Below are 16,117 nucleotides of genomic sequence, written 5' to 3' on the forward strand. Positions count from 1 at the left end.
CTGAGAACAGGGCAGTGCTTAAAAGATGTTAGAACAAAGCCAATCTTAGAAAGGATCAGGAACAAGCAGAAAACATTCTGCTGTTACCAGCCATGCTATGTCTGCTACATGACTGGTAAGAGCGGCAACAAGCAGCCTATCTGAAAAAGGATATTTGTGAACCAGAAACCACAGAAAAGGGCAATGAGGATGAAAAAGATCTGAAATAGCTTGGATTCCAAAAAAGTAAACACAGAAAAAGCACATCTGGGAACACAGTACTCAAGGCAAGTTATGAGTTAATGCCATACCCAAAGCTAAAAGCCAGCTTAAATTTTACAGCAGACCAGAGAGCTCAAAATTATGAATTTGTCAGAACTGGACAGAGTCTCCAACTTACTGTATTTGACAGATTTGAGATAGACACAGATTACCAGCGTCCACACCACTATTACCATTTATAAGCACAAGTGGTTAGTAATCTTTTAATCAAGTCTAATTTTTCGTTGCTGCAAGCACAGTTGTCCTTATGTGCTACAAACAACTGCAGAGTTGCATAGTACATACACAGAAGGGAAAATTTTCACTTAGCTGTTCAGGTACTTTAAAATACTGAAAGGTGTAAAAGACATCTGAAGGGTACCACGTTTTTAATATAAAACCATACAATTGTTGCACACAAAGCTGTCAAAAATACCTATCTAGACATAATGTATTGCACTCAACTTTAACTAGCCCTATCCAAATTAGACCAAAAAGAAGTCATTAAAAAGCTAGCCAAACCAGAATAACTGTACTCTAAGCAAAAATTAAAAAAATCAAGTACACAAGGTCAGTGTAAACATGTTCTTTAATATCACTGAAGATAAATTTAGAAATCCAAGTCTTAGGTGGGTTTCAAATAAATAATGATTTTGATTTAAGTGTTTACATATAAAGGGAGCTCAAAGCAGCAGTGCACTGTTTATAATTCCTCCCTGCTAACACATCCCCAACAAGAGAATGTACAGTAGGTAGTGCACACTGGAAAAAACAATCACAACATACAGCACACTTGCCATCTTTGATGAAACCACTGAGTATGATGTTGAAAAAGGGGGAGGCACACACTGCCCTTTAAAGCACTGCTATTTTCCCATAGCCTTTTTACCAGCATAATACAAATAAGGAGCCTGGGAATATAAGCCATCTTTCTGCATCCAAAATCCACTCTCAACTCAAAGATTAATACAGCAGTGCTCTGATACAGAAAAATTATTTATCAAACTGACATTGCAGCATAACATATCATCCCCAAACCAGCTGGCCTCTACTCAGGGAGAACTACTCTAATTTTAAAATTCCTCTCCAGTAGTTGCGGAGGTAATCCAGAAAGCTTAGACAGGTAAGAGCTGTTCTTTCATGTAGATCCTGGCCCAGTGTACTGAAAAGAACCAAGACATACGCCTCAAGAAGGTGTATGATTATCCAGTAAAATATCTGGTGTCCTATGTCACTCAAAACCTTCCAAAAGTAAAAATTCTTCCTCAAAGTGAAGATTTGCCTTTCTTAAACGACTCCAATTATTCTGCTGTAAAAATACACCCGATGTGAAATTTCTCACATCAAAACAAGATTTAACAATCCAGAAAGACCAACAAGAAAAGATCAATTATAAATATGCCACAAATATACTTGCAAAAGAGTTACTGTAAATTGTTTTCTTCTTTAAATTAGTTTCAAAATATTTTCTCTCTGCAGATAAAGGTAGGGCAGTCTTCCACTTTGTACTTTAGTTCAACATGCAGTTGATTGGTGATAAGCACTGCAGTACCCACCATAGAAGCACATCACCTACCATAGCATAAATTCCTCAACATAGTTAACCTGCTTCATTACTCTTTTCTCCATTTCTAATATACCTGGAAAAAGTTCTGCCTCTCTCTGCTATGAGTCAACAACAAAAAAACCCACTTACTATGTAATACTGCTGTGTACCTACTGAATTAATATTACAGGCTTAAAAGATTGTTTCAATTGCTAGCAACTTTGTCAAAACACGAATTGGGCTAACATAGTGTATACTTCACACATTGAGTAGGGGACGCTGCAATGTTTAACAGATACGAAACAAAATAAATCTTAGATTTCTAAAACTGTCAGTACACAGGATTCCCAAGTTGTTCTGAATACAGGAGCAGGGTAATCAATTTTCAAGGAAAGCCACATAGTCAGTCAATCTGGCCAACTGCTGTTCATTTGGAATTGGTGGAACCGGAGCAGGCTCTACAAAGACAAAACAAATGCATCATTAACAAAATTAAGAAAGCAAATCCATCCACAATACCATCCATCACAACAGTATGGAAAAAATTAAATGCATCAGACTGTTAAACAGTCTTATGGGGGAATACCTTAACTGCAAACCTATGCAGCTTTAGCTGACATTCCTTTTTTTAACTGCAACATTAAGTAGCAGCAAAGACAGCTGTAAGAAGTTCCAGTTGTGAGCAACCTCCATAGTTGTTGGGTTTTTTTGTTTGTTTTTTTTTTTGCAGATACTAGAGTTTGAATAATGAAGACTGACAGCACTACCACTTGACAAAAAACTTCCTGGAGCTCCTCAGTTGCTCCTTTCCTTACAAGTTGTCATACTGAAGATACCAAATAAACCTATTGGGTTATCTGACTAACAAAACACAGCAAAGTACTGCATGGGTTGCAGGAGAATGCAGTACACATGCAGATCCTTATATAAATGCCAGCTAACCTGAGATTACAGTTTAACTATAGGTTGGAAGGCAAGTGGCTAAAGCCAGGGAGATAAGTCAGGAATCAAGAATCAGAAATCAAAAAAAAGCAGGAAAATTTGCATTTACTCTTCCTGAATAGAGCCATATTCAGGATACAATTAAAGTACATATACTGCTTAGGGCTGCAAGTATGTGATAGAGGAGGCTGCCAAACACAAGAATGTTTTCAAAAGCAAAACCCCAGCTCTTGAAATTGGCTTGGGATAAAACCTGTAAATTTAAGACACTTTTGGCAACTGTTACACACAGCAAGATACCAATTCAGATGTGCTGTCATTATCTTGTGAACAACAGACACCAGTGTTTCGAGAATCAGCATGACATAACATATTATATCTCAATCTATAGTTGAGCTCTGAGGAAAACCAAAGATGGCTTTCTTCTACAGGGAAGACTTCAGAAGTCCCACATCACACAAAAGCAATGAAACCTACTCAGAGTTGCTTTGTGAAGCAACTGCCCCTAAGTCAGGAGTTTTAGACAAAACGGTTTTGTTTTACAGGGACTGTCTGTCCCTGCTTTGGAATCTGCTCCCTACTTCAGCTATGGAAGTGGGAATCTCCAGCACTCCTTAAAATGCGAATAAAAGACGACAGGGGGAGAAACATGTTTATATAGCACCTGATTGAGGTGGGTTTTTTTGAGGGGAGAATGACAACATTCATTTCTCTAGGACCCAATTCCTATTTTGTGGTGCTGACGACATTGTGTTTACATTAATCACAGAAGTTGAGATATACACAAGGAGATTATATATAAACAGAAAGTACCTGATGAAGGAATAAATCTGTTAAACGAAGCTTCCAGCACACCTGAAGAAAAACACATAGAAGTTAACCCAGTGGACCAATTTTAAACAGTTCTATATAGCAAGCCAAAACCGGTTGAAAAGGTAATTGAAGTTAAACCTGTTCATTTCTCACATTTTAATTCATAGCTAAAAGCAGAATACCCAAAGTGTAGCTGGCTAAACATGCAGCTTCAAAATAGATTACAATCTCCTGCCTCTTTCTTCTGCCTCAACAAAACTTTTTCCACTAACTTTTGGAAAAGAGCCAGATGTAACTAGTTCCCAGTACTTGTAAGCACTGAGTATTTTGCAACCAGTTCATAAAAAATCCTGATCACATATACAAAAGCTCCGGGATCTGGTTGGTTATGCACCCCAAAGGATAAATTTCAACACCTTGCCTGGCACATGTTTATAACAAAGTTGTGGGCTCTGAACACTATAAATTCTGCCCATACAAACAGTATATTTTCTTAGCCTAATAGATGTTGCCCTTTTAGATATGCTGTAATTTGATTCCTTCATCCAGAGCTTCACTGTACAGTTTAAGAGCAGTCATTAATTCCTGCCTTCATACCTTAACATTTATTTTTGCCTAAGCCAGCCATAGATACAGCTTTAGCAAAAAAAAAAGCCAAGTATTTCTGCAGGCTGAGCTTTGCAGGAACAGATACTCTATTATCAACATCATGACAGTGAAGAAAAGATCCAGCAGAATAAATTTTAAAAAGCAAAGGAAATTATACCAACAACTAGAGCTCCTCAGAACACAAAGATCCATTAGATCCCCGCCCGAAGAAGTTCTACTACTTCTGAAAAAACTCTAAGGTTCAAAAAGGCATATTTTTTTACCCATCTTTACTAGATTAAGACATGTCATTTGAGGTCATCCAACTCATGTTCCAAAGCCAGCAGCAAAGGAAAAGCCGAAGAAATCACAGCATATCCTGTCTGCTTTTGTTTAAAAAAGTTAATTTGAGGATGTAGTTTAATCCAAATTACTTGTAACCCCAAACCAAACCCACTACTTTGTACTTCCTATATTTTATAATCATTCCATGTTTATAAGCAGCGTAAGTCCTCGAGAAACATCTAATATTGTGCAAAATTTTAATTAAAAAACTAACACCTAATTACTAGAAAATGCTAAACTCAATGTCTAATGAAATAACAGCTCCACCTACCTGGCTTTTTAGGCATTACCATACGAGTTGAAAAGTCTGCTTGCCAGCCCTGTTCTAATACACCTGAAAAAGCATTTTTACATTTGTAAGAACAAAGACCTTCTATGATTGCTAGAAATACAAAATAAAGATGCATATTAAGACTAGTAGAAAAGTATCTCAGTTCACTGCCTGTATGCTGTAACTCCAAGATATATTTCTTCTAAAAAATGCTTATATTTAGACACGTAGTTCAACAAATAACATCATGAAAGTAACAGCACGTGGAACTAGCTTCACCCACTACCTTCACTCTTCCCTCACCATTGAATTGCTTTAACATTTCTACCTATAGAAGGGGAGGACAACCAATGGTAACCAGTGGCAAACAATTTAAAAAAATCAAACACTTAGCCAGAGCCAAGACATTTTTCTCTATTCACTGCCCCATCACTTCTCTTTATAAGAGTCTCAGAATTTGTACACATATTTCTACTTGCAATCGCTTACAGCTCTCTGAACTCAATCATCTGTAGAAAAACTATTCAGTGAATAAAGCAAAGTACCTTTCACAGCTTCTTCTACAGGAAGCCCAACAAAAGCTGCAAGATCATCTGCAACTATTGAGGTATATGCCTGAGAAACCAGTCCAAAGGCTCGTCTCCTAGTTGCATCTAAGAAGAAATAAACACTGTAAGCAGACAGTAGGTTAACCTCCATAACTAGGAAACTTGAGAAAATTTTTCCAATTCTAACATGTTTGGAAATCCACTACCACCTTCAAATCTAGCACTTTAGAAATTCCCCCTTCCCACAATTCACTGAAGCAGCACAGTCAGCAGCTGGAGACAACAGCTTGCTCTACACCAGGACAAAACCCCTCAGAGATGATATTTAACTTCCAAATACAGTTTGCAGCATCTTGGGTACCACCACCACTATGTAAACCAGCCAAGGAAACTCTGCTTCTGATGACATGCTCCATTTGCAATAAGCTTCTCTGTCAAATAGTTCAGAATCAGAATTAAAAAATGAAAAAGCAATTAGTTAAACTATTTATGCCTTTTTCACCATGTCTGCTTTGATACTATGGCATCATTGAGCAACTGACATCATCTACCTGACTTGGGCAAAGCATTTAAGTCCTGCACAACATCCTTGTCTCTAAACAGGAGGGACATGAATTTGACAGATGGACCACTTGGTGGATAAGGAATTGGCTGGATGGTTGCGCTCAGAGAGTCACAGTCAATGGCCCAGTGTCCAAGCGGAGACCAGTGATGAGTGCTGTTCCTCGGGGTCAGTGTTCGGACCAGTGCTGTTTAACATCTTTGTCAGCAACATGGACAGTGGGATTGAGTGCACCCTCAGCAAGTTTGCCAACGACACCAAGCTGTGTGGTGCGGTCGACACGCTGGAGGGAAGGGAGGCCATCCATAGGGACCCTGACAGGCTAGAGAGGTGGGTATGTGCAAACCTCATGAGGTTCAACAAGGCCAAGTGCAAGGTCCTGCACCTGAGTCAGGGCAATGCCAAGCACAGATACAGGCTGGGGGATGAGCGGATCAAGAGCAGCCCTGCAGAAGAGGACTTGGGGGTGCTGGTGGATGAAAAAAGTGAGTATGACCCAGCAATGTGCACTTGCAGCCCAGAAAGCCAATTGCATCCTGGCCTGCATCAAGAGCAGAGTGGCCAGCAGGTCAAGGGAGGGGATTCTCCCCCTCTGCTCTGGTGAGATCCCACCAGAGTGGGGAGTGGTGAGTCCAGCTGGAATGCTGCGTCCAGCTCTGGGGCACCCAGCATAAGACAGACATTGACCTGCTTGAGCAGGTCCAGAGGAGGCCACAAAGATGATTAGAGGGCTGGAGTACCTTCCCTGTGAGGACAGAGTTGGGGCTGTTCAGCCTGGAGAAGAGAAGGCTCCGGGGAGACCTTAGAGCAGCTTTCCAGTGCTTAAAGGGGGCCTACAAGAAGGGTGGGGAGGGACTCTTTATCAGGGAGTGTAGTGATAGGATGAGGGGGAACGGTTTCAAACTGAAAGAAGGGAGACTTAGGTTAGATGTAAGGAGGAAATTTTGTATTGTGTGGCCCAGAGAAGCTGTGGCTGCCCCCTCCCTGGCAGGGTTCAAGGCCAGGCTGGATGGGGCTTTGAGCAACCTGGTCTAGTGGAAGGTGTCCCTGCCCATGGGGTTTGAAACTAGGTGATCTTTAAGGTCCCTTCCAACCCAAACCATTCTACAATTCTATGATCTAAAAATCAGTTGTTTCTGAAGCTACAGAATTTGTTATTCCAAAATACCTTGGAAGGCTTTTTAGCAGTTTGTACTGCCCTCTAGTAGCGTGACTTTGCATGTTACTCTTACACGGGTCTAAAACATTTGTCTAAAGCCACATTTAAAAGAAAAACCCTTTAATAATTGTCACAAGGTTCTGAAATGCCAAGTCAAGTTCCCTAGATTACTGGTTAAAAGTCTGATAAAACTGGATAACTAATGGTCTATTTTGCTATTACAGAATAACACACACAGTATATGAAATTCCATATGAAAGAATATATAATCACATACATAATCTTAATTAGACAATTTTGTTTGTTTCTACAAGTTTTTGTAATGAGCTTTTTATTTAAACCTGATACTTAAAATCCTTCAATAGCTAGAAGAACTCCGCAACAATCTTCCTGACCACTTCTCATTCTTCATAATAAATCATTTGTCTACTTGTCTATTTGTGTTTGAGCACACAGAAATAATTTAAGTAACACATAATTCCATGCTACCTACAGAAGTTCAATTTGTACCTCTAAGTGCTTCCATGATTGGTTGAATAGTCTCAGACCACTGATGTGCACTGATTGTTGTATAGATTCCTGGAAAGTCTCTCTGCCAGATTCTTTGTCCTACTGACCAAACTGCACCAAGTTCAGCATTTGCCTGTTGTGACAAAAAACCCAAACAGTCAATCCAGAACAATGTATTCTCTACAGTGACCATACTGTATAAACCCATTTCCACTCCCTTCCCTTTCTCATTGCAAGAGTATAAAGCAACACCTGTAAAGATGATCAGACAAGCATTGGGAAATCTTGTTCTAGCACGTATCACTTCTGCAAGCTCCCTGACCCATCCTCTGCCAAAAACTTTATCACCCACACAAGCAAAGTCTCCTCACATGCCAGTTATATCAATCCAGGCTGACATACTAGCTAAAACAATCATGGATAACCTGCACTCAGGTTACTGACCGGAGTTGCAAAAAGACAGGCACAGCTTATTTTCTGCTTAGAGAGATGCTCATGTCCTCAACAGAGGCTTTATAAAGTGCAGAGGCTATTTGCATAGTGAAGGCAATTTTCAATTTGGAAGTCTTGCAGCCTTGACAACGGGCCACACAAGATGGTGCCACACACCACAACTGCGCTCCCACTACTGGTTTTAACAGCTGCTTTTACTGCGACACACTGTCATTTGGTCAACTAGACTCCAGAACACCCTGTCAGAACAGCAGCCAAACACCAAACTGGGTAATAAAGCATTATTTTCAATTGTAAGGAGAACCAATTTGTTTCTGAAGTTAAGACTCACACTAATTATTACTTGGTTCAATTAGCAAAAGATTAATCAACACATACACATAAGAAAATACTACACTACCTTCCCAAAATAACTCATGCAGTAAGTTTACCCCACCAAGAATGATGCTTCACATAAAATGCAAGTTACACCAGAAACACAGATTATCCATAGAATATTGCTGTGCAACAAATACAGCAGGTTTCAGAGAAAGGTCAAGTAAAATTTGGTCCAGATCACTATTGATTCAAATGATAGAACTACTTTTTTCTTGAAGGAGAAAGAAAATTATTTCAGAACGACCCAACAGATCCCATCTTGACTATGAGGTTTCTTAGTAAGACTACAGAACACCTGTTTCACAGAATCACAGAGTGGCAGGGGTTGGAAAGGACCTCTGGAGACCATCTAGTCCAACCCCTCTGCTAAAGCAGGTTCACCCAAAAGCAGGTCACACAGGACTGCGTCCGGGCAGATTTTGAATATCCCCAGAGAAGGAGATTCCACAATTCATGACGCTTTCTACTAAAAAGTCTACAGATTTACTGAATTCTATTGCACCAGATTATTTGTGAAGGAAAAGAGGTAACAGATGAGCAATGAGGCCATCTTAAAGACCAATATGCCATCTGCTGGGCAGGCAGTTCACAGCACAGAACTGAGACGAAGGCTGCTCACAAACAGAACCACTGGGGGAGAAAAGTCATTATTTGCAAGCTTATATGAAACTGGTTTAGTATCATACAGAATTTTATGACGTACTTACAGATTTGATAGCAGGAGGGATTCTTTTCCAAAGATATCGCGCATTATTCCTAAAAAATAATTAAGTTAAAAGTACTTCTCAATAACCAAATGTTTGCTACAAGGAGAACTAAAAGGTTTGTTCAGATGTTACAATTAACAGTCTCAGTGCTTTAAAATATTCGTTCTATGGCTGCTGAAGCAGAAAAAACAAAGTTACTCCTAAGTAGAGAACTTAATTCTTTAACAGGCTCATTCCACACCAGTTTAGAAAAGGTTTTTCATTTCTCTGCCCTAGGCAGCATTTCACAGAAGTTTTGCAGTTTTATTTTTGGCGTAGCCACACCTTTGATGAACACATGTACAGAGAGTAACTTTTCCCAGCATCAGCAGTCATTTAGATCAGTGGTCTCCAAACTTTGATCATGCACTTCTAGAAGAAAAACATTTTTGTGCACACACCCCCAGTATGTGCAGACGTATTTCTAAGTTATATACATGTACTACTGTATTAATAGATTATGTACATTATAAAGCATACAAATACAGATGTTTAAAAGGATGAAAAACACCATTTAAAGATATTTTAATTTTACTTATTAATAGTACTAAAATACTTTCTTCATGTGCCCACACCCCACTTTCCATACCAAAGATCCACATTGTTTTGTGGATGTTCTTCCCAACCCAGCTTTGCCAGACATTCTGGAGATGTGGACATATTAAAACATTTAGACATTGATCTTTAGAGTACAGCAGTCAAACTGAAATCGTTAGAAGTTCTCAGAAAGATTTAAAACACAAAACAGAGGAAGAGACTCACTGCTTTTCATTAAAGCACAATTCTAAAACCTCAAATTCATTTGAACCAAGGTTATCTTCACTAAACCTAATACTCAGTATTGGAGCTGAGGGAATTTGCCCTGGCAGAATATACATCTACTATGCAAGGAAAGACTCAAATCTTCAAATTCCCACACCAATGCTTACTTTGGCTTGATAATCAAACATAGCAGTGTCATTTATTCTGCCTAAATAAACAATCAGCAATTTCTCAATAAGTCCCTAGACACTGCAAATGAAGTTCACACAGGGACATGGTAATAATCCACCAGACCAAATCCAAAGGATTACTGCTTTGTGCAGATTTAGCTCATTTAAGTCAACAGTATTCCTCATTTTTAAACAGAGTCATCCTGCTGTAATTTAAACACAAGGAGCAGCATGCAATCTTACTCAAAACAAATGCAACCTCGAAAAGCCACAAATCAAAACACTGAAGTGTTCAACACTTTCCAAAGGAGTGAACATCACCATTTTCTTCCTAAAGTCTGCCTGCTTCCCCACAGTTCAAAAGGGTGGGCAAGAGCAAGCAAAGGAGAATAATTTTCCTGACAAAGCAAGGGGTGAAGTAGACTTACTTCCATGAATATTTTTTCTTTTAAAAACATAGCACTGCCTACATGCATTTTGTTAGTCACACAACCAATTACCAACATTCTGGCAACTGCAGCTCAAGCTAAGAGTGACAAATTCCGCACCTGAAGTTAAAGATTAAGACAAGCCACTTACATATCATTATGCAACAGGTATAAAGCTAAAAGTTGGCCATAAACAAGGGGTGTTGCTATTCCTCCAGGGGCCTAAAAAAAAGTACAAATAATTTGGTTACATATTTTAAGAGCAGTATCTTACAAAATACAGCAGGAAGCCAAGCCTAATGAAAACTGAACACTCCAAGATAATCTTTTTTTAGCATCACATAACAGATCTGGACAAACTGTCAGAGTTGCTATGTTGTACCAAGGCAGTTGTATCTTACAATAAAGTTAACTTGCACATGCCAGAAGTTCTACTCAGAAAACTTACATTTGTTTTGCTTCATGAATGAAGTAAGGTTACATCTTTCATTACTCCAATGTTCTAGCTTATGCTCAATATCTTGCTTTGCAGTCCCTCATAAACAGCTGTTCTTAGGCACTCATGATTTCATTTATCTTGAGCTGAACTTCAGTTCAATTCAGGGCACTCCAGAGTAAAGCTGCTTTGCTCACTGGAACTGCCCTTCTTAAAAAGCCAAACTAAGGTTTGACACTCACCTCACTTCAGCAGACTTCACAAAACGTACAAGCAGCAAAAAAACCAAAACAAATTACAATAAAGTTATAAAATTTGGAAAGTCTACTATCATTTAAGATGAAAAGATTTCCAATAAGGTTTTAGCAGTTTATCAAAGGATGGTGCAGAAAGCACTCACAGGAAGCTACTTATGCAGCTATTTGATTTAATTACATGTGTGATTTATAGGCTCATCTAAGCCAAAAGCAGGTGATTAGCTGTGTTGTTGAGCAGATCATTGTCCCCAGCCATTCTTACACTGTTCCCAGGGCTCATCATCTACATAAAAATACAACAGTTTCTGCAACTGTTCCTTGGATTATGCCCAGTAAAACACCAAGTCAATTAATGCCACCTGTTTGAACTGTGTCAGTTCACTTTTGGTGTTTCTCTGTACTAAAAAGAAAATTCATTAGTTTCTCTGCCAGAAGACTAGTGGAACAGAAGGGAAAGCTAACTACCACCAAAACAAGTAGATTTACAATCTGCAATCTTACTGAAGGAAGCTCTGTGGCTACATCTATCCTGCAAAAACAAAACAAAACAAAAACCAGCTTACATACCAACTCATGATCTGAAACATAAAGGCTGTCAGCAGAGATTAGTGTTTCCACAAGAATCTTGATGTGGATGCAGACATGCACAGCAAATAACTTACTAGCTCTATCAATACATTTGGGAACAGTTTGCCAGGGTGCATCTGTTGCCATTTACTGTAGGGACTCTGCTGATAGATACAGTAAATCTTGAGCAGCGCACAGTCTAAGTTCAGTGGCTTTGTAACAGCTCCAAGGACCCATCGAGGTACAACACCACAGGCTCTGCAGCAGGAAAGTGAGGAGGATATGTTAAACTGCCTCAGATGGCTGCAGAAACAAAGCCTGCTGGGCTCCGTTGCTGACACTAAGAACTCAGCCTGGCACAACCCTCCCACCACAGGGACCAAAAAGGCAGCCAAAGCCATCACAAGTCCAGTTCAGACAGATTGCCCAGCAGGAAGGAGTAACCACACTCAACTCTCCCACGTGGTACAGGGGCACTCTTCTGCTTCTCTATGCTCACGCACCCACCACTTGAAGCAGGTTGCTCATATTTCCAGCACAACAAACTCCCTCCAGCTCCATAACACTCTTCTACAGAACTCAGGGCATAGCAAAAAGATGCAGCACCATGCTGAGAACATGAGAGGCACCTGGGCTCAGCACAGAAATAGTGCACAGAAACATCAACTGAAGCTTGATGATGCACACTCATAAGTAGGGACCCCTTCCATTTAAGGATTATATTTGCTACTGCAAAGCTGTGTGGTTTGTCAACAAAGTTCTGCTGTGGCACATGATCGCATATGGGATCCATTCTCCCCCTTCAATTGCAAGGGTAGCAAGATCTAAAAATCAGAATTACTAAAAAGTGCATGAAAGGAAAATTCAAAATTTTCCAGTCTTTCAAGTGGCTACAGTGAGATGTGTGAGCATCACATCTGAAAAAGTACCGGAAATTCTGCAACATGACAGAGGGTCTATGGACATCACCCAGGAAGAGCTTTTAGCCTTAACGTGGTGCCACTTGGATTTATCACAGACTGCAGTCTGGTACACTAACAGTACACACAGACTTGAAAACTCATCAAGCAACAGAATTTAAAGCAGCACAGAGGAAGCTTACAGTGTGAGCTACCATAATAACTGCATACTGATCTAAGCATAATTCTTCACGCCTGGTTCACTGCTCCACTTTCCTTTTCAGTATCTTCTTTTTCTCAATCATGCGAAACACACAGATACGTATGAACCTCTCACTCGCACACATCCCCTCCGAAAAGACCCAAATAATTACACTCAAATGTACCCATTTGCCTGCAGCTTGCTAGTTTCTAAAACGCTTTTTTGGCGGGCTTTTGCACAAGCGGCAAGTTTAAACAGTGAACCCTCACCAACACACACGGAGACGGAAAGCCATGAACACACACACACACCCGCCGCGCAGGACCAGGTCGGACTCTCAGAACAGCGCCTCCAGACAAAAGCCCGCATTTACCGAGACCGGCGCTACTGTTGTCTCTAACCCACACCGCCACAAACACCCGTGCCCCCAGCCACCACCGCCGCGGACCGGCATTGAGCCCCGAAGCCCCGCCAGGGCAACACGGGGCTGAGCCAGGGCCCCGGCGCCCCCGGGGCCGCCCCAGCAGCGCGCCCCCCGCCCCGTGGCACCTCAAGCTCCTGGGTCTCGCACTGCTCCAGGAGCTTCTTGAAGCTGAAGGAGTTCTCTGCCATCACCGCCACGGGCATCTTCCCCTCAAGGCGCCCCGCCGCCAGCCAGAACCGCCTCCCCTCAGGAGGCGGCCGCGCCTTGCCCTCACTTCCGTCGCGAGCAGTACGCACTTCCGCCCGTTGCGTAAGACACGCAAGGCGCTCTAGCCGCTCTTTTTTATGCTCTGGAGGACTGCTGGGGGGCGGGGATCCAGAGCGGCCTACCCAGGAGAGGCGTGGCCAATGCCTGGGGGCGTGGCCAAGTGTGGCGGGGTCGGGGTTGCGAGGGCCGCGCGCCGGGGCTGGAGGTGGTGCGGGGCGGCTCGTGCGTCAGAGCCGCATATTTTAAGGAACAAGTAGATTATCCCTTTTTACCCCCCGTTATTTCATTATTTCCCTGTTTGTGTGCAATACACGGATTTATGTTTCATTTTTTATTTGTGCATTTCGCACACTATGTGGTATACAAGATAATACACCCCACACCCGTTATTACACATCACGTATACATCTCTATGTGTACATACATCTCCTGTCAAATAGCATATACGCCGAAACAGCGCACGCTGTGCTAAAACGGCAGATAACAGCAGATATGCTATTTTACAGGTAAGACCACCTCACTGCCACAGCCCTGCCGTGGCTCTGGGGACCCCTCAGTCCTGTCTGCCTTTCCCCAGAATTGGGCTGAGGAGCCCTGCTGATGACTTCACAGGGTTAGGTTTTTTTCACTTATTTGTGCCTGAAGGCTGGGGTTTGAACATGTTTGCAGCCCCAGTTTGAGGCATGTGAATCAGTGGAAAATGGCAGGATTGTCACTAGATCTTTGCAATTACTGGGGCCACAGATGGAAACTCTTATTTTTTAAGGTAAAATTAACCTGTGGGGCCTCTTTTTCTGCAAACCTTTGCTTTTCAATACAAGGAATTTGCTTTCCACCGTCATCCGCAGCCCCATATCCCTTGAACAAAGCCTGACCCCAGTTCTCCCCCACCACCTTTCATCCCCAGCGCCATTCTAAACGCCAACACTAAACCCCATTCATTCTTCGTATTCAGCCAGAGACCTCTCTAGCCCTTAACAAGAGACTTTCCCCCAGACATGCTCAAAAGCTGCACTACCTCAATGCAAAATTAGGGTGCCTTGTGCAAGCCTGACCCAGCTGCAGCAGGGTGGTCCAGAAGTGTTCCCCGCAATTTTGAAAAAAGGAAACGATGGGGATGCTCAGCCTTTTGATGCTTCAGCATTAAGGAAGGCTGGCATAAAGGCTGAGCCCTTTGCCAGCGAGTTTCCGTGCTCCAGGAGAGGTCTTGACTGTGTAAAAATAAAAATAATGTATGTTTGTGTTCACTTTGGGATTTGCCCAGAGGAGAACATCTTGGCAGAGGGCTCCAGGTGATGGCACTGCTGCTCCGCTGGCTCAGGCTTCGCTTTTCCCAGCAACCAGCCTCGCATCCTGCTCCCGTCCCCGACGGCCACATCGATCCTTACAGCTTTTTGTTGCCCCCAGCTCTGTGCAGGCATCGCTTTGACATTTGGACATCTGAGAGGAACATTGTCCTCACCTTTTGCTCCCATTCCCAATTATCTTGTGTTTTTCAGGAGGTGACTGAGGGAGCAAAGCAGCTGGCATCTTGTGATGGTGCCAGCGGGAGAACTTCCCTTAGCACCGGCAGGGCTGGGGTCAGAGCATCCTGGATTGCCACCATGGAGCACAAGGGTTTGGGAAGGCTTCATCTTGTGGTGGGACATCACAGACTTGCAATGCTCCATCCCAATGCGATCCTTCTTCCTGGTGCCAGGTGGGAAGGCACAAGCTGGTCCCTGGCACTGCTGGCCGTACTGGGCCTGGGCAGAACCGCAGCCTCTGTGTGTGCTCCTTCTCTCTGCAGGGCAATCATTTCATTTTGGGGAAATAAAAAACAACAGTAAAAATGGAGCAGATGAGCGGTTTCCACGAGAGGGCACTAGCTGCAAGAAACACTGCCTAAAAAGTCCAAGGAAACTTGAGCGGGGCCCTTGGCCACCTCCAAACATCCCACTGTTTCTTCCACATGAGAAACTCTTTCTGTTTTGAGGCAGTTAGGCTTTTTTTTCTATCTCTTTTTGCAGGATTTCATTAAGCTTTTGGGACAACAAAGGAAGTGTTGCTTTCCAGTTTGGTTAGCTGAGTCTCCCAAAGCCACCAGGACCTCTCTGGAAGCAATACCTCGGTCTGGGGGCAGCCGGAAAAGTGGTTTCCTCTCTCTTTTTTTATTCTTCTCTCCATCCCTCTCTGCTCGCCTTTCTTTAACACCCCAGGGGACATCTCCCCCTGAGCCCGAGGGTGCTGTGCTCACCATGCTTCATGCACACTCCAGCTCGGCCAGCTTGATGCATCAAGCCAATCACCGTGGGGTCTCCTACCAATGCCAAAAAATCCCTCTGCTGATTGGAACTTGCTCTGTGCCACCAATTTCAGTGCCCCGCCTTGGATTACCATGATATTTTGTTTCCTCCATGTGCATGAGCTGCAAACCCTCTGGTTGCAAGAGCTGGGGATGCTGCCAGAGCAGCTTGGCAGGGTCTTCAGACCCCTTCCTTGCCTCATAAGCAAAGAGGAAATTAAGCATCATGGCTATGAGGTCAACCCTTCAAGCAAGAGGCTCTAACGGCCTGCCTTGCCTTCCTGTCTTGAGCAAGAGCAATTTCCACACCATCACCAACA

The 16,117-nt window shown here is 42.3% G+C and overlaps 1 protein-coding gene across 1 annotated transcript; it reads right to left on the reverse strand.

Moving 5' to 3' along the window:
- Window positions 1–811: 811 nt before the first annotated feature.
- On the reverse strand, window positions 812–13,504 carry COPS8 (COP9 signalosome subunit 8). Its single transcript, XM_009953514.2, has 8 exons — window positions 13,372–13,504; window positions 10,613–10,683; window positions 9,063–9,111; window positions 7,525–7,657; window positions 5,291–5,398; window positions 4,746–4,808; window positions 3,542–3,583; window positions 812–2,244 (listed from the first exon to the last, which is right to left on the reverse strand). The coding sequence occupies exons 1-8, from the start codon at window positions 13,447–13,449 to the stop codon at window positions 2,165–2,167; spliced, it is 624 nt and encodes a 207-aa protein (XP_009951816.1). The 5' UTR covers window positions 13,450–13,504; the 3' UTR covers window positions 812–2,164.
- Between the last annotated feature and the right edge of the window lie 2,613 nt (window positions 13,505–16,117).

The sequence above is a fragment of the Leptosomus discolor genome, chromosome 5, assembly GCF_034619465.1.
Source record: "Leptosomus discolor isolate bLepDis1 chromosome 5, bLepDis1.hap2, whole genome shotgun sequence".
Taxonomy (NCBI): Eukaryota; Metazoa; Chordata; class Aves; order Leptosomiformes; family Leptosomidae; genus Leptosomus; species Leptosomus discolor.